At 40.9% G+C, this 19,868-nt stretch overlaps 1 protein-coding gene across 1 annotated transcript in view; it reads right to left on the bottom strand.

Moving 5' to 3' along the window:
* The window catches only part of Lmbrd1 (LMBR1 domain containing 1), a 108,167-nt gene that overhangs the window by 4,288 nt on the left and 84,011 nt on the right, over positions 1 to 19,868 (bottom strand). The window contains exons 10-14 of the mRNA XM_023718734.1: positions 16,162 to 16,226; positions 15,750 to 15,852; positions 14,994 to 15,098; positions 13,215 to 13,364; positions 11,803 to 11,881 (exon numbers count right to left, since the gene is read on the bottom strand). Coding sequence (XP_023574502.1) covers positions 11,803 to 11,881; positions 13,215 to 13,364; positions 14,994 to 15,098; positions 15,750 to 15,852; positions 16,162 to 16,226 — 502 coding nt within the window. The remainder of the gene's footprint in view (positions 1 to 11,802; positions 11,882 to 13,214; positions 13,365 to 14,993; positions 15,099 to 15,749; positions 15,853 to 16,161; positions 16,227 to 19,868) is intronic.

Below are 19,868 nucleotides of genomic sequence, written 5' to 3'. Positions count from 1 at the left end.
AGCTCAGTTACAGGATATACTGCTACGAAGTCTCAGCTCTTTAAATAAATGAAATCTGCTTAAATATTTCAGAAATAAAGAGAGATCGAGGCTGGGAACTACACAAACAATGCTTGTTCACAATTAAAATCAACAAGATTACCTTCCATGGCTAAGTATTGCCTGAGCTCCACAGCGCAAGTACAAATCTGTTCTTCAAAAAAGCCCCTCAATCTTCTCTATACTACCAACGCTCAAAACTTTAAAAGTAGAAGCTCTAATGTTCATTTCTGTACATGAAGACACTTTAAAAGCCACAACTTTACTGAATTAGCAATTTCAGACCAGGGATTATGGGAGGCTGAGCTGGCAGAAGTGGGTAAACTCCAATCATTGCCCTGAGGCCTAATAATCTGCGCAGTGACATTTCAAATTGGCTTATACTCTCGCTCTGGGCCCACCAGCACAGGCACACCATCAATATTCTCCCCATCACACTTGTCTACCACCTTTAAGGTTGTGGTCTTTGGCACAAGATTTCTAAAACAACATGAAAAGTAAAAGCCTCTGTTAGTGTTCTTTGTTGATGGAAACACTAGCGTACCAACATGCATGCACAAGTACACAACAGCTGTTACAGCAAGCAATGTCACTGTACTTGCTTCCAGGGTGGCGCACCCAGAGGGACCTCGTGCTGGGTGCCACGTACACCTCACAGTCAGAGGACAGCTACATGTTGAACGAAGGGAGGGAGGCTGCTCGGCCACCGTCCGCTGGCTGCCAGCTGCTCACCTGCTACCTGCATCTATGGATTTCTTTCCACATTTATCTGAGAAAGTAACAATGAATACTTCGCACTTGCTTAAACTGGTAACGTTCCACTTAGGGATTTTGTCTCAGCATCAGAAGTGTTTGGGAGCTTCCGACTGTCCTCACTCACGAGGACACACACAGGCACCAAATGAACTAAAGACTATATGTTAGCAACAAAAAGTAAAACCTCATTTCTTTTACTTTCTGCTGACAGTGTCTCTACGGAAAGACCGAAGCAGAAAGCGCGCAGGAGATCCGAACCACATAACAAAAGTGACGGCTCTTACATTCCACTAGCGCTACCCGTCCCCCCAGTTCTTCCCACGTAGCAGAGAAAGACAAACACAATTAAACCATTTGTCGGATATTAGCAATCTCTGCTGATTTACCTGATCACTTGCATATTATACACTTATTTCCTTTTAGACCACTTATGTTGTCATTTTTAATTTATATTGATTGCCACTAAGATAACTAGTTATCAACTATAACAATTAGCACCTACAAAGATTCTTTTAAAAAGTATTTAGTGTTGATTTAAACCACAAGAGTCACTCTGATGTTAAACCCTCACTTGACATCAATTTACAAATAAGTACACTCTATATATTTGTGCTTAATGATTAAATCTTTACGTTACATATGCATAGGCAGAGAAGGCATTCAAGAAAGCTCATGTACCATGGAGAATACTAAGGCAAGCATTTTGTTTCACTTGCGACAAACAAAACAGGCTGGAAGAAAACGGAACTATTAGAATGCAACTTCCTGCCTCACTGTTGCCCAGGACTGCACTAACTAGGGTCCTACTGCCACTGAATAATTTATGAAGGACACATAAGTAATTTTTGTTCTTGCTTTTTTGAGACAGGGTCTCACTATATAGCTATGCAGCCTTTGGGTCGATATATTTGGTTTCATCTAACAAGGACAAGTAAAAAGCTAGAAGACATTCAACATATTAACAAGTTTGTTACTTGAATGAAACTATTCAAATAAAAATGAAAAAGAAAATGTGGTTCAATTTGTAAAATCATGTTTGAGGGAGACAAGAATTTAATTACACTTTTTATCCTCAAGGAGCTTAAAAAGATACATAGAGTAGTGAGAAGATATATAAATGACTATAAATTGAGAGAAAAATGTATAGAAATGCATCGTTATAAAAACTGACTATGAATGTATTTGGAGATATTTTAAAAGGCCCGAGTTGGAGAACACCTTCTAAGACAGGATTTAGATTAATGAAAATGAGACACGTGGCATGAAGGCTGTTGCGACATATGGGGACGACAGCTGAGAAGCCAAACATGAAGATGCCCTTGTCTAGAAAGTGCATCTCAAAAGCTAGACACTTGCAGGATGGGTTGAAGAGTAGTCGTCCTTAAATCCTCTAACCTTAAATTTTACAGGGAGATTATCTTTTCTTGAAAGCAATTTTAATTATATTATAATTTCATTTCTAAATTGAAAAATCATTTGCTAAAATTGTGTTACTTACAAAAAGACACAAAGACCACATAAGTTCTGTTACAGGTTATACACACTGTCACATCTCTGCCAGTCAAGTACGTCCATCGGAATGGCACAGAGAACAGTGCTTCGTGGACCGTCCTCCATGACCAAAGATTTCTAGTTTGCATTTCCGTGGGTGTCCCCTACCAGGCCCCACCACTAGGCCACGTTAGCACTAGCCTCGTATGTTTACCTTATGGCCTAATAGACTTCATCTTTCACCATCATTATTTAGAATTTTTTATTAAAAATAACTACCCTTGCTTAGGCAGATGCAGGGGCCAGGGTTTTGATCTCCGGACTGCCATCTGGCCCCGCCCCCAGGGCATGCTGAGCTGGCGACTGAGACTGGGCGTGGTGGCGCATGCCTGTAATCCCAGCACTTGGGAGGCAGAAAAACAGGTGGATTACCATCCAATCTGTGTAGTGAGACCCTGTACTAAATACATTAAAAAAAAAAAATCTACCCCGCCAGCCCAAAATGAACTATGCTTTCTCATACTCTTTTAAGTATGCATATACAAACTTAATACTGAGACAGGAACTACAGCACAATAAAAAGAGGCTACGAGAAAGAAATTCAATCCATAAGCCTATAGGGCATGTTTTTATATTGCAAAAAAATTTCACAGGATGAGTCACCTGAACTGTTTAAAAATACTCAAGAGTTCAAAAGGAATCATTTACCATAGAAAATTAGATCATATTGAAAAAGAACAATATCAAAGTATGATTCATAAAAAGCTGTATGGACAAGAGTATCATCTGACTAAAGCTTACTGATTTACACTACACAGATACACTGCCCAGACAGGAACATCTTGAAGCTGCTTTTACCAGCACAAGATAATTTTGAAACCTTAATCTATTTTTTTCTGCTAAGGTTTCAAGTATTACCGTAACAATTTGAGGAACAGAATCTACTTTAGATCTTCGAAGTCACTGCTTCCTTTGTTGAAAAGAACATACAAACCAACAACACATTTCATTCCTTGCTCAGCAAGCTAAATGTTAACAATCCAAAGCACCGACTGTCACCCTTACTTGTGATGTGCTTGAACACTGAAAAAAAGAAAGGAAAAAAAAAAAAAAAAGGCGGGTGACTATGTCACTAATAAAGTTGCTTTGGAGAATTCAACGAAGCACACTAGCAACACTTCAGCTGTTATTTCTTTGTGCAAAGCACAGTGATCGCGCTGTCTCCTTCTCCCCATCTTGGGCTTTGGCTCTGTGCTTAGCCTCTGCCATATGCCCCAGGCAGCCGAGCCCTGATCTCTCTGTTCTCCTGCGCTGTGCTTTCCATCCCAGCCCTATCTCCCTCCTGCAAACAACCTAATCCTCCATAAAGCACAACCAGACCAGTTATGCAGATGTGCTCAAGAAAAACCTGCTAACTCCATCTCTGTCACCGCACTGCCTCAGCTGCCATTACCTTGTTTTCAGGTAGGTCCTTCTTCTATGTCTTTTCCTAGGCTAGCAAAAACCTTTGACACTTCAATTGTCCACCTCATGTTCCACTTAAACCTTCGAAGAGGATTCCAATTTATATCTCACAGCAAATAAAGACAATCACAAAAAAATGCCACTTCCTGCACACTCCCAGACAGGAAGAAATTACTGTCCGAGTCCACATTGTTTCTCCCTTATTCTCCCTTGTTCCTTCCTTTTTGTGTGTGTGTGTGTGTGTGTGTGTGTGTGTGTGTGTGTGTGTGTGTGTGTATTTTAAGGAAGGGTGTTCAGAGTCTCACTACTAGATCAGACTCATAGTGATCCGCCTGTTTACAGCCTCCCAAGAGCTGGGATTACAGGCATGTGCCACTATACCCCGTTTCAATTGCCATCTCAGTGTGCCCTGGGAGCAGGGCTGGCAAGGCAGGCCTGAGGATTGAACCCCCAGCCCCTGTGCCTGCTTGCAGGTGCTTTAATCCGCTGAGCTATTTGGCCGGCCCTTTCAATATTCCTTCCTAAAACACCCTGTCCTGCGTATTTTCAGTAGCAATTCTCCCCTCACTGCTTACACCCACCAATCTACAATCTCCCCTAGGATTAAAAACATTCTGGTTCTGCATGTGTGCCTTCCCTGAGCTTTGCCCGGCCTTCCTCAGTCTCTAGTGAAAGTTTCAGTAAACACCAATGTACAGTCAGTCACTACTTTATATTCTGTTACACACTGCAGTTAGCTTTCTATTATTAATATTTTTCTACTTTTTAGTCTGTCTCTTATTTTATTTGCTTGCCTGAATTTCTCTCCATTCTCTTTTTCATTCTCTGCCCCTCTAATTCCCACATACACAATGGTCTGAACAAAAAGTACAGTTCATCTTTACTTAAAAAAAAAAAAAAATTATAGGAAATGGCCAATACCGCCATGAACACACTACCCCCCCATCCCGGCAAACACGCTTTCCCCAGAGCTCGCATCGCCCTGTGATAAGCTCTGGGCTTCTCCTTTGTAAGCATCCTCATGAGATCTGATCAGAAACACAGCGAATGTGCCGCTTGGTGCCAGCCCAGGGAAAGGCAGACGCACAAGAACAGTCCCGGCCCTCTCCTGCCTGACTCACTGGATCTGCCTCTGTGCAACTTTTACTTTTTTCTTTTGGCTGGCTCAGAATGCCTTCAGGGCAGGTCTTGCTTGAGGATCTGGGGACTGAACCACAGCATCCTGGTTGCTTTAAGCAGTCACTCATACACCTGAGCTAACAGGCAGGCCCCAGCAACTTTTCCTTCTTTCCCAAGGTAAAAATGACCATAAACAGGAAGCATCTTGCACGGATCCAGGTCATCAAGGCAGCCATAGCAGTGCAGCTAAGGACCCTGCAGGGAAGGAGAGTATTTCTTACATTTCTCTCTAATCATAGTAAATCTAATCTAAGAACTTAGATTTACTAAGAATCGACCAAGTCGATTAGAGAGGTCTCAGGGACAGTCAGGTGGAACTCTCTTAGGCACTATATGAGGTATGACTGAAAACTGTGCTGCTTAAATAAGAAAACTAGTACAGTAAAAGACTCAGTGTCATGAATCCCCTCCAGATATCCCCCTCGCTTTGAACACACTCGTCTCATCGTGTGGCCGCTGACAGAAGCAGTTCTGGAAATCCTTCCTAACAGGAGAGGGCTCAGGGACATTCAGCGCTCAGCCACATCAGGTGTGGGCCCCTCAAGGGTGAGGAGGAGACCCAGCCATGCCTAGCTGAGAAGGGCAGAGAAAGGGAAAGCCAGGAATGTGGCAACTACATAGAGCAAAATCAGAGAACAGCTCTGAAGACAAAATCAGTTCTGCGACTAAGAGGAGCCAAATCTGAGAGCAACAGGGCCCCTGGGCCATTAGGTGGCCTGGTGGAAGCGGGAGAGAGAAAGAACGCCCTCCTGTGTTTTCCACAGCAAGGGCTGAAACTGCCAGGCGGGGATCAGCACCTGAGACAGCTTCCAGGCCATACAACAGGAGGGGAGAGGGAAGCCCTGGGGGCAGCCATGGAGCAGCCCGCCTATGACCCCCAAACTGATCAAGGTAATCAGAGCCATAGAGGCCTGCAGCGGAGAATGTCCAGAGCTCCAGATGTCTAGAGTCGCAGAGGGTAAGAGGAGGGGCAACAGTCCTGAGAGGCTTCGGGGGCGGCAGTCTGGCTTGCAGGGGGTGAGTGCAAGGCTAACAGAACCCACAGTGATGCCCAGGGAAAGGGAGCCACACTGAAGCTGCTGGGCGTTAGGAAAACTAATTTTTCATTGTCACTGCCATTGTTACATTGGTTACTGGTTACTGTAATCTTGTCATTTTGTTAAGTTTGGGCCCTCCTGGTAGGGGTTCTTTTCCACTCTATTTTCATTTCTTCCTTTTGATTCTTCTCTACTAGTACTGACTATGACACTTGAAGTTTCAAGGCGCTCCCCTTGACTTGTCTGCTCTTAGCGTGTGCTCCCTGCTACTTCTCGGCTTTCTCCCCCCTCATGCTTAGCCATATCAGAGAATGTGAAGTAAGCAGTGCGAAAAGTGACCAGTACCATTTAAGGGCATGTCAGGGCAATCTCTAGCAACACTAGGTCAGAGGAACCAAACAAAAGGACCCACAAACACGAACAGGCACGGGCAATCCCACAGCTAACTCAGTCTCTAAATCCACTTCACTTACCTGCATGGCACACCCTCCTGCTATAAAAACTCCCCAAGTCCCTCACCCCAGCCCTTCATTCAAGCAGCAACTCCAATACTCTGGCTTCCTGCTTACTTTCTCTTTACCAACCAGCATCTGTCCTTCCTCCCTTCCCACTGACACATCTACCTCCCCCATCCCAGAATAACACAGTCTGTAAGGGGAAATGACAAAAGGGATAAACTATCCAAACAAGTTTCAATGTTTACAAGCTTGGTTCTGTTCACACTGTTACAACTGACAGAAATCCTCTCCCTATAACACAGTGACATGGACCAACCCAATTAAATTGAATAGCTTGGAAGGGTAAATAGTATCACTGGACAAACAGTCAGACATCACTAGAAAAGAGAACGCACCTACACAAATCTTCACAGCAACAACAAATCCTTTTTTTTTTTTTTTTTTTTTTTTTTTTTTGCGGTACCAGGGATGGAACTCAGGACCTACTGAGCTATCTCCTCAGCCCCAACAACAAATTCTTTTGATTCTATTTGACCTCAACCCTCAGCACCAAAATTGAAAAAGTTGTGTGTGTGTGTGTATGTATATATAATATTTTCATGTAATAGGGCAATAAAATGCACCCCAAAACTCATCAACTATTCCAAAACAGATCCACGGGGCACAGCACAGAAAATAAACCACCACACAGTGAAGGTGAAGAAAATGTTAATGAAGAACTAAGGAAACTTGGCAAGTTTCAAAGACAATCTGGTCAAAATAATGATGGGACTAACACACAAACTGACCAAAGTGGAAATGGGAGAAACAAATACAAACTGTAAGAGCTGACCAACACAATTAAAGACATGAATGAAAAATTTACCACAAAGATTCCACAAAAAGGTGCCAAACAGAAATATTAGAGATTCTAAAGTAATTATATAGAAATCATAAATGCAGAAATGAGCGGTGTGAGGACAGGGTTTCTGACATCAAGGACAAAATGGAAAGTTGTGGCAAAATACTCAGAGATGCCTTAAACTGCACAAAAGAACAAGAAAAATTCATGCAACAGCTACCAGATGATGCTAAGGAGGATAACCTAAAACTAATCAGAGACAGATTAGACAATGTGCATGTGGAATTAAACATTTACAGAAATCATAATAGAAAACTTTCTACTTAGGAGGAAGGAAAGGTCTGAACATGTAGGTTAGCAAGGCTCAGACATCAGCCAGCAGTGATGAAAGTGAAGTTCCCAACAACACAGCACAGTTAAAAGCACACGCGGCCAACTGAAAGAATCCTGGAAGCTGTCAGAGAAAAGCAAAAAGTCACCCCGTCAGGACTACAGCAGACCTCTCACTAGGAACTTCAAAGGGCAGAAGAGCTTAAAGGGAAGTGTTTTAAGTCCTAAACATAAACAACTTCCAAACAAGACTAACAGATCTAGCAAAATGGTCTTTCAAAATTGGTGGAGAAATAGGACATCCCATGAGAAAGGACATCTTAGGAGACACCTGAGCACTAGACCAGCACTTCACAGAATGCTTAGGTACACCCTAGAAAGAGACAGCAAAGTCAGCAGCTACACAAAATCAGCTGTAATGAATACATCAAGTAAGGCAAGTAAACAAACAAGGAGAAATAAAGGAGTCGCTGACAAACAGAATGCAACGGCAGGAGCCAATCAGTCACTTTCAGGGAAAGCCCTCAACGTGAGCAGGCTCCGCTCCCTAACTGGAGGACACAGAACGGCAGATTGACAGACCAGATCAAAACCCAGAATCTGACAGTCTGTTGCATTCAAGAAACTTATCAAATGCAAAGGGTAAAAAACTATACTCCAACAAATTATAAGATCTTGAAGAAAAGAACACATACCTATACATACATAAATGACCAAAAATGAAACAAGACACAAAAATTCCTAACAATCCATTAACAAGCAATAAAATTGAAGAGGTATTAAAAAACCAGTGCCAACTAAGAAAAGCCCAGAATCTGACAGATTCACCAATGAACTCTATAAGGCTGTATTATCAATACTCTTCAAAGTCTTTAATGAAACTGAAATGAAAGGATTCCTTCCAAATTCATTTATGGAAATCAACATCTCTGATTCCAAAAGAGATAAAGATCCAATTAAACTATATGTTATCCTCTTTAATGAACACAAACATAAAAATCCTCAGGAAGATACTGGCAATAGAATACAAATGAATCATCAAAAAAGATCGTACATCTTTACCAAGATTTCACCCCATGGAAGCCTGAATGGCTTAACACACAGAAATCAATAAAGGTAACATACCACATAAACATAAGGACACAGATCACAGGACTGCACTGACAGATGGAGAAAAAACATCTGACAAAACCCAACACTCATTCATGATAAAAACTGTCAAGACAGTAAATATGGAAAGATTTTATCTCAATCTGATGAAAGCCATTATGACAATGCATATATTATATTAAATATAATATTAACATATTTAATATGATGTTAATATGGCTAACATCATATTAAATGGAGAGAAGCTAAAAGCTTTCCCTATACAATCAGGAACAAGAAAAGGACGTCCACTGTCACCACTCTGTTCAATAAAGTACTCAAAACATCAGAGAGAGCAATCAGGAAAGAGAAATAAATAAAAGGGATAGGTACAAGAAAGCAAGAATTCCAGTTATTATTTGCACATGACATGATCCTTGGAAGATCAAAAATACTCCACCTTCTCTCTCTTTAAGGGCTGGGGAGATGGCTCAGTAGAATAAGCGCTTGCCTGGCAAGTGCGAGGGCCTCAGTTCAATCCCCAGTTCTAAAAAACAAACAAACAAACAAACAAAAAACCTCTCCCAAAGATTTCTGGAATTAATAACTAAATTCAGTAATAAAACAAGATACAAAATCCATATAAAAAATAGCATCCCTGTATGTCAATAATAAATCCACTGAAAAAGAATTAGGAAAACAATACCATTCATAACAGCATCAAGAAAAATTCAATACTTAGAAATTAATCTAAGACATTGAAAAATCTCTAAAATGAAAAGCACAGTAGTCTTCTGAAATAAGGAGCTCAAAGAGGATATCAAAATGGAAAGATACCCTGTTCCTGCATAGGCAGAACCAATATTGTCAAAATGGCCCTATTCTCAAAACTGACAGATTTAATGTGATTAATCTCAAAGTACCAATGGCACACCTCACATACCTGTAGAAAACAATCCTGACATTCTCATGGAACCAGAAGTGACTCCGAAGAGCAAAAGCTCTTGGGTAAGAACAACAGAGCAGGAGATAACACATTCAGACACCAAATTATCTTACAAAGCCACGGTGATCAAAACAGCACAGTACTAGCACAAAAACAGATACTTGGATTAACGGAACAAAACTGAAGATGTAGGAACAACTCCAGGAACACTTAGCTATTTAATCTTTGACAAAGAGTTCCAAAACATACACTGGGGGAAAGAGAGCCTTTTTAGCCAGTGGTGCTGGGAAAACTAGTTAGTTAGCACATGCAGAAAAAAGACTGACACTAGACTCATCCATCTCCATGTACTAAACTAAAATCAAAATGGATCAAACACCTGAATAGGGGCGGGGGAGATGGCTCAGGAGAATAAGCACTTCCTTGGCAAGCGCAAGGGCCTAAGTTCAATTCTCAGTTCTGCAAAAAAAAAACAAAAAAAAACCTGAATATACAAACAAAAATACTTAGTCTGATGGGAAATAAGGTAGGTAACATTCTTGAACACACAGGCACAGGCAATGACTTTCTGAACTGAGCTCAAATGTAAAGAACATCAAGAGTCAACCCGAGATTATACTCCATCAAAACGCCTTTGTACAGCAAAGGAAATAATTGGAGTGAGAAGACAATCTACACAATGGGAAAACACTCTTGCCAGTTACACCTCAGACAGAGAACTAATATCTAGAATATATAAAGTACTCAAAAAAAAAAATGGAAAAATTAACCTCTTCCCAAGTAAAAGACTCAATTAAAAAAAAAAAAAAAAAAAAAGGCAATGAAATGCATAAACATTTCCCAGAGAAGCACAAATAGCCAATAAATACATGAAACACATTTCAACATCTCTGGTCATTAGAGAAGTGCAAAGTAAAACACGGAGATTTCACATTACTTGTATAAGAATGGAAACCATCATAAAATCAAATAGTAAGTGCTGGCAAGGCTGTGGTGAAAAGCCTACATCACTGATGGGACTGTGAACTATTACAATCCACTATGGAGATTCCTCAAAACACCAAAACTAGAAATCCTTTGACCCTGCTGTCCCCTCCACACATCCACCTGGCAGTTACAGACATCCTTTACAGTTGACGCGTGCACAGTGATGTTCACAGCGGTCTGCTTTCCAACAGCCAAACTTTTAAGCAGCCCATACATCTATGAACTGAAAAATGGACTAAGAAATGGTGGGATTTATGTACAATAGAATACGACTAGGTTACAAAACAATACATTGGACCATTTGGTAGGAAAACAGACACGACCTGAAAACAATGTTAAGTGAAAAAATCAGACACAGAAGCTTTTGTATCATTTCTCATAGACGAGAAATGAAAAATAAAAATAAAGATCAAAATAAAAGAAAAAAGGAAACAAGGAGAAAGATGTAAAGGGACAAGGAGGTGAAAGAAGGGGCAGAAAGGGAGGATAGAAGAGCACATTAAAAAAAAAGATGTGCTATGTAAATGAACCAAAAAAGCACAATGAATGTAGTGATTACATGGCCAAATACGAACAAAGAAGTCAATTAAAAGTTAAAAAAGAAAAAAGTTAACTGTGATTGGAATTCATAGTACTATTATTAAGTACAGTGAGTAGACTTGCATGGACTAAAAAGTGTTCTAGGTCATAGGTAATTTTTGGTCTTTGTACTAAACACGTACTAAACTCTCAATTTTAAAGAAAAAATTATTTAAGAGTGACTTCTGCTTAGGCAGAGTGCAGTGGCTGGCATGCCATGCTGACCCCGCCTCCAGGGCGCGCTGAGAAGGCCACTGAGACTGGGCGTGGTAGAGCACACCTGGGAGGCTGAAAATAGGATAATCAGTATGAGTCCAATCTACGTAGTGAGACCCTGTAGACCTAGTATATCCCCTTCAAAAAAAAGTGATTTCTTATTATACTAACATATGCAATGTATTATAACTATCTTTGTTATTTTTGAATTATGTAATTGGTAATGGTTCATTCTATAACTGGAATTATCCCATCACTGAGAAATTCTATTAGAAACTTAGCAACTGTACATTGAAACAAATACATCCGATGATTAACACAGCAAAATGCACAGCAATTCTTTTCCTACAAACTGAAAACTTCTGAGGCTGCTGACAAAGCCCGCTTTACCTTCAGGGGCATCGGCATCACATCTCTTTGGCACAGAAAGGGTTGAATTGCTTTTATGGTCTCCAGAAGTTACATTGCCCTGAGTAACGAAAATACAGTTAAAAATGTAAATGTTACATTAGTAAATATGTTTGGAATGTATTCACATTATAAAGTTTATATTATTTTCCATTAACCGAGTTAAACTTAATGCAAATTATAAGCAGAAGAAAATGCACTATGATCATTTGAATACAAAGGTTTTGGGACAATCCTTTAGGTCCAATGCTAAGTGACAGAGGTCTTCCCTAGAACACACTCTGTTCCAAACACAGAATCTAAAAAGAAATGGAGCAATGATTTTTAGACTAGAACAGGTAAAGTTATCTATGCATACGCATAATCTTCCTCTAGTTACAGAACAATGTTACTAAGCATGACACAGTGATCTAGGTACAGCAGATGAAGCGGGGAGAGGAGTAAGAAACGGTTCTGGGGACCCAGAAGGGCGCTTCCCAACTCAGGGCATTCATGTTCTCCGGCAGGACCTGGGCACGATTTGCTCCTCTACGCTATTAATTTACCTAGTATTCTTCAGCGAGCTAGCTGATAACATTTAGAAGTATTGTGGCATTGACTGTGGGGCTGGTTTGCTTGCTACCTCTTTTCTAATTACATGTTAAATTAAACGAGAATGAAGTACAGGACAAATGGGGTAGCCTGGGCAGACTGGAGTGACGGAAGAGGCCACTAAGCAATGCTTGAACTGGGGTCTGAAACATGGACAGGATGGGAATTGCTGGGAGTAGTGCAAGAAATATTTGAGGAAAAGGAAACACATTAATCAAAGGTTAAATCAGATATGGCAAGATATAAGCTGTCAGAAAATGTCTGGGTCAATTAAGAACACAGTTGGCTTTTAAGCAATTAACATTAAAGATTAAGTATAACAGATCACAATCATGCTAAAAAAAAAGAAAGGTCCAGTAATGGGCACGTGCCCACGCATGCACAGACATGCACACGCATGCAGACACACACACACGCACGCACACACAGAATACCTATCCTACGGGATGCACAGCAGCAATGAACAGACATAACTCTGTTCACCAACACCTTTTTGGAAGTCACATTATTAAAATTACTTGAAATAGTGTTTTAGAGGAAACATTATGAGTTTTAATAAAGTGCTAAAATAAAGCCCAATAGCTTACTGCCAGAGGATCCATTTAAGGAAAAATTATAATGAAATTCTGTGTGCTATTTTTAAAAAGTATAAAGCAAATATTAAATATGCTCAAAAGTGGAACAAAAACCCATTTTAGCAATATTAATCTGATGAGTTAATATGCTATCAAAATTAAAACTTACCTTTAAATATCACTATCTTTCAACTATAAAAATAATCAAAACTTAAATGTAGTACTTACGTCCACCAAGTAATTCTGGCTTCCATACATAACGTACTGTGGAGCAAGGCTATAAATCATGTAGCTGGTGTGAAGGACAATCAACAGAAGTATCATGCAGAGAAATAAGAGGGCCTGGGGCCTGGTTCTGCCTCTTCTTATTTTATACAGCTGCAAAGAAGAAAGGGGCGAAACTTGATCGACGCCACTGATTCGCAGAGCGCTGTGTCTGTCGTCACGTTCTGGGGCATGACCGGCACAGTGCAGGCGACTATTTCTTTGATGCAAAGTAAGCACCAAGAATTCTTCCCCATTTCAAAACACTGTAAGAACGAGGAAGGCAATTCTTGCCCATAAAGCTTTTAGTTTTCACTTTATGTTTAATAATAATGGCACAGCAGCTATATCCAAGTGACCCTACAAAGGACTCATTTAAAACCAAGGAACCAGAGACTTGCTTAGTGTTCACATGGTCCCGAGAACCTACTGCATCACAGCATGCGCTAGAGGCTCCCAGAGCTGTGAGCTGCGAGCTGTGAGTCCAAGCTTAAACCGTACTAGTAGTATGTTTAGGGTTGTTAATGTATTACAGCCAGGAAAAATTATGTCACATGCTTGTAAGTATTCACTTCTATAGAATAACCTCAATACTGGGCTGAAAATCCAGATTATTATTAAAATTTAGTTTAGGCTACAATAATCTGATTCTAGATATTTTCACATGTATATATAACAGGTAAATTAAAATAAATAGTAACTTTAATAGAAAGAGCCAGGTCACTGACCTCATTTTAATATGGAAGCATGCTTCCACTCTAGGAAGTCAGGTACCCACGCCCCTGTTACCTTACTAGATTACACAATGGCAGAGACTAACAGAACTGCAATTCTGCATGAGATGAAAATAAAATCTCTTAAAAATGTTCATGCGCCAGCTTTTCGTACACCTGACAGGAGGCCTGTAATTAAGTATTAATCACAGAAAGAAGCAGGAGGGCTCTCTGGGCTGTCCTGCTTCACTGATGAAGGCGTACATTTCTTACTTGTATGTATTTTCTTGCTACACAGAACACAGACAGGAAAAGTGGAACCACAGCAACCATACTGCCACCAAAAGAGACAGACCCAAGACATTTAGAGACGTTGGATCTGACGCTTTCAAGCTACTAAGACAATGCCAGATTTCTCCTCGCATGGCAAGAAATCTTTTATTAGTTCAAACTACCACTTAAATTTAGTTTTCTTTTATTCACAGCTCGAAGTAGTGTCTACATGATTTGGCTTCATTTTAAAATTGTTAAGTTATCTCAGGATGAGTATAAAAAAATCACCAGGGGCTGGGGAGATAGCTCAGTAGTCTAAGCGCCTGCCTGGCAAGCGCGAGGACCAGAGTGCAATCCCTGGTAGTGCATATCGGGTGGTGGTGCTGCCTATAATCCAAGTGGTGGGGAGGCTGAGAGAGGACTGAACCCAGCCCTTGTCTTGCTGGCAGGCGGCTTAGACCACTGAGCTCTCTCTCCAGCCCCAGTACAGCGTTTCTACAGCATTTCTGGCTCCTATTCAGAAGACGCCAGCAGCATTCCCACTTAACAACTAAAAATGTCTCTCTGGCCAGGGGACAAAACCACTACTGTTGAAGAAGCATTCCTGCACTATCATGACGTGGAAAAGCTAACATTCTTATCATGCTTGGCATCAAAACGTAACTTACATATTCATAAATATAAAATAATTTGCAAAACTAGTGATCACATATAAAATAATGAAAAAAGTCAAAATAATAATGCCATATATACTTACTCGAATCCAAAAGAACCATATGCCAATATTTCGAATTCCTGCCATTGAAGTAAAAATGAAGTACATAATAATAATTGTTATAAGAATATAATCAAGAGGGAAAACCTAGAAAAAGATAAAATCAAATTTAATATGTAAATTATGAAAGTCCAAAAATAATGTAAAAGTAACTGAAAATTCATTATATGTATTTGACAAATATTTAAAAGAACTCTGATTTAAATTAGGCTAATATAGTAATACCATTAAAAAGAGAAAAATCCTCTAACTTCCTCAAATTATCAAACCATGTAGTATGATCAACTAGACTAGAACAGGCAAAACTGTCTATGCATATGCATAATCTTCCTCTAGTTTTTCATATATAAATTACATATAAATTACATTTATATATGAAAAAAATGGGGCCAGGAAGATAGCTCAGTGGCATAAGTGCCTACCTGGCAAGTGCAAGGTGCTGAATTTGATCCCTAGTACCCACCAAAAATTGTCTTAAAAAGAAAGAAAATAGGCAAATTTCATTTTATATAATATATGAAATCAAATCGTATCTAAAAGTCTAGCAAGGTATTGATATAGTAATCTTTACAGCAACATCTCAACATAGAAATTATGAGCGGAACAAAAGTCCTATCAGCAACAGCACAGGCATGTCAAAGAGCAGAAGGCTTGCAGCTAAGAACCTGACATGGCAGCGAGTGCCAGAATGCTTGCTGCAATTACAAAAAGAACAAAGAACTACTAATATTTACTTACTGTCTGTAGTATAGGCAAAAGCATATTCAGTGGATTACTCAGGTTAGCTCCAAAAATTATGAAACCAGAATCGATTCCAGCTGAATGGAGAGCTTTATCTAAACTAAAAGAAAATACACAGAACGAATCTATGTTTTGCTATCACATTTCCAGTAAATGTAGAAAGAATAGCACACGTAGCCTACAAATGCAGCTGGTCAAAGAAAGCCAATCACATTTCACAGATATTGTTCAATTAACAGAGTACAAAGAAAACTACTACTGGACCTTTTAGTCATTCTTTTGTTAAAGCGGTAGAGCACTTCGGGTAGAATAGCTACTCTGGATGAACGGTTACTGGAACAGGGCACCAAAATGTGCAGCTACACAGAATCTGTGCACGTACTCTAGAAAATGTGTCTGCTGTACTTACTTTGACAGGAAAAGAGATATTACAAACAGCAATGCGACTAAGATGAAAAATACTCCCCAAATGATCTAAAAGCAAAAACAGACACATTACAATATCGTTTTAAAAGTTGATATTAAAAGCACAAAACCATTACACTCAATATAAGCTGCTAGTATGTAACAATTTTGTAACTAAAATGGTATAAAATACATTTTAACTTAGTATACAGTCCCTGCCATTCACATCTAAATTTCAATATGAATTATGAGACTATTTGGTTAAGAATCAATATACAAGAGACAAAGCATTTAAAATGTTTTCACTAATAAATCAATCTAACCTTTTGACCAAATATAAAGTTTTATTCCATTACACTCAAATATAAGCTTCAATATTGACGAAAAGTATTACACACACACTCCACACCTAGAAACCAATCAAGTTGTATTTCTGTATTAGGGATAGAGGGAATAGAGAACACTTCTGCACTGAAAAAGCGTTACAGTGGATAATTCTATCACAGCCCAGCAAAGTCTGTATAATGACAATGCTCCTGACACACTGAAGTAACTGCCAAGTACAACAGTGTTTCTACAGGGAAATGCGCTAAGCTCTTTTCCCCTACTTTTTGAACTTTTTATTAGGGACGTGAGAAAAAACAGGTACTGGAAATAGGATTCTGAGAAGCTCTGTCCACATAAAAAGGTAAAAGGTAAGCTGTACAGTGGCAACAGTTGAGGCCTCTCTGTCCTCACGCCTTCCCCAAGCTGCAGGGACAAATGGGCTGTGCAGCAAGCGAGTGAAAGAAAAAGCAGAGTCACGCAGACGCAGTGCCCCCGGGCCCCCTCTGTGTGGCCCACTGACGTGGATGAACAAAACCATGAATGTTAAGGAGGTCTCTACCTTCACACAGTGCTGAACTGCATTCAAATGCTAGGGGATAGAAGAGGGAAACGACCAGCGACCATCCTCCATGGCATAAATGGTAACAGTGTGAACTCTTTGCTCCAGTCAATTCCTCCAGACACAGTGACTCTGGCCTCGTTGGGAGGGTCAGCGTTGGCAAGGAGGACCATGGTGTCTCCTGCCGCTGCTTGAAACAGCACTCACAGTAGGTGCATAGTTACTAGTATGCTGCGTCGATCTACTTTTATACATGAGATTTCATCATTTCAAAATTGTTTTAATAACAAATAAATTTCAACTGATCCTCTGTCGTAGCACGTGGTCAGGGCAAAAAGGTGGTGCAGATTCTTTCTCTACCAGATGTGGGCACTTACACGTGACACTTGCGTAAAATGGAGGGCAACAGCGCAAACTGAGGATCAAGAGGAAAACTACTTCCGGATCATTTTTAACATCAAACAGCTTGCATTAGGAGGCACTAGACTGCAGCTAACAGTTGGGAACAGGACCCAGAAACAGCACTGGAAGTTAAGGCTCTCTTCCCTTCACTGTCCATTTTGGCAAGAAGTCCTTGGCTGTCTTTCCCATCGCTGGCATGCTGACCCTGACTTAGACTGTTACGTATGAAGGGATAGCAAGTGTACACAGCATGAACCCCTCATTAAAGACCAGGAGCACTGCATGTATTTATGAACCTGAAGAAACACTTTAAGTATAATCACTACGTCAGCTTTGCAGACTACTTTATCTTACTTTATGGTCCTGGGAAATGAATCTGGGGCCTTACACATGCTTGGTGAGCGCTCTACCACTGAGCATTATCTCCAGCTACAGTGTCAAATATGGAGACATCAGTAAAAAAAGTGAAATGAAAACCTCTGAAAAGGTCAAGGCAACTGGAACATGGGACCACCAGGTGGACCACAGGAATCTAATTTCACTGTGCCAAATGGGAAGACTGGGTTAGTAATAGGAAAAGGAGATGAGACCATAAAAAGTATAAGCCAACAATCTGGTGCCAGAATAGAACTTCAGAGAAATCCTCCACCCAGTGCAGATCCCAACATGAAGTTATTTACAATTCGTGGCACTCCTCAACAAATAGACTATGCTTGGCAACTCACAGAAGGAAAGACTGGTGGCCCAGTAAATCCTTTAGGTCCACCTGTACCCCTCGGGCCTCAGTGTCCCAGGTCCCCATGGACCTTCTGGCCTCCGGGGCCTGGAACTCCAATGGGACCATATAATCCTGCTCCTTATAACCAGGACTACCTGGCCCAGCTGCTCATGGTCCTCCAGCCCCATGCGCTCCTCAGGGCTGGGGAAATGTGTATCCACATTGGCAGCAACAGGCTGCTCCTGACCCAGCAGAGGCAGGAACAGATCCAAATGTAGCAGCCTGGGCTGCTTATTACACTCACTATTATCAACACAAGTGCAACCACCAGCTGCAGCTCCTACAGGCGCACCCACAGCAACCCAGACAGATGGGCAAGGAGGTCAACAGCTCCAGCTGGACAGGTTGATTCTACCAGGGCTTGGGAAGAATACTACAAGAAAATGGGTCAAGCGGTCCCTGTGCCTTCCGGTGCTCCCCCTGGTGGCCAGCCAGAATACAGCGCAGCCTGGGCCAAGTACTACAGACAGCAGGCCACTTACTATGCCCAGGCCACTCCACGGGGAAGGCCGCGGCACCCGCCAGCGCCTCAGGGCCAACAATAAGACAACAATACAGTATTTGCCTCATTGTGTGAGGGAAAAAGGCCTTTGTTAAATATGATGAAGATTGTAATTTTGTTCTGGTGTAAAGTAGTGGGGTTTTTTTGGTGACATTACAAAATATCTATCACTATTGATAAGAGGTTACCATTTCTGCATAGAAATGAAAATTGGTTTGTTTTTAGTACCTAGTGTGGATGTACACATTCCAGCAAATGTATCTGCAACTACTATGTGGTCCACACTTTGTGATATAAATGTTCTTTTCAATGTATACTATCACTTTTAAAATACCTGTTTTGTGCTTTATAGTGATATGAAACCAGAAAAAAAAAAAAAAAAAAAAACACCTGAAAAAAAATTTTCCTCCAAAAAGAACAGTAAGAAAACTTAAGAGTCAAGTTTTTAACACACTGAAAATTAAACAAAAGCACACAATAATTCATTGTATTTTAGGGAAGGGTCTACAGGGTGTTCTGGGTCTCACTACTAGATTGGACTTGTAGTGATTCTCCTGTTTACAGCCTCCCAAGAGCTGGGGTTATAGGCGCACACCACGTATGGCAGGCCTGGGATCGAACTCCTGAACCCTGCACCTACTTGCAGGTGCTTTAATCCGCTGAGCTATTTGGCTGGCCCTTTAAGTGATAGATTCTTTTTTGGTACCAGGGATCAAACTCAAGACCTTATGCTTGCCAGGCAGGTGCTTATGCCACTGAGCTATCTCCCCTGCCCCATTGGAGCGTTTTAACTTGCGCTGGTCTAAATTCTGCACTAATATCTCATTAGCATTAAAATATAGCTACACAAGCCAAGGAGCCAGGTGAGGAAGCAAAAAGGGGTCGAAACTTTTTACCAGCCTGTCCCACAGAACTGCCACTATCTGACTTGCCTGGTGGCCCTCGGAAGGCTCCACTGGCAGTGTGTGATGGGCCTGAATGGCACTCATCACACTGCCAAAAGCCTCTGCCCAGGAAAGTGGGGGGAGGGGCTGGATAGATGGATGGGTGGTGGGTGAGTAGATGGATGGATAGGTGGGTAGGTGGGTGGGTGGGTGGATGGGTGCGTGGGTGGGTGGATGGATGGATGGGATGGATGGGTGG

The sequence above is a fragment of the Octodon degus genome, unplaced genomic scaffold (assembly GCF_000260255.1).
Source record: "Octodon degus isolate 3935 unplaced genomic scaffold, OctDeg1.0 scaffold00061, whole genome shotgun sequence".
NCBI classification, from domain to species: Eukaryota; Metazoa; Chordata; class Mammalia; order Rodentia; family Octodontidae; genus Octodon; species Octodon degus.
This window is presented reverse-complemented; position numbering and strand designations above follow the sequence as displayed.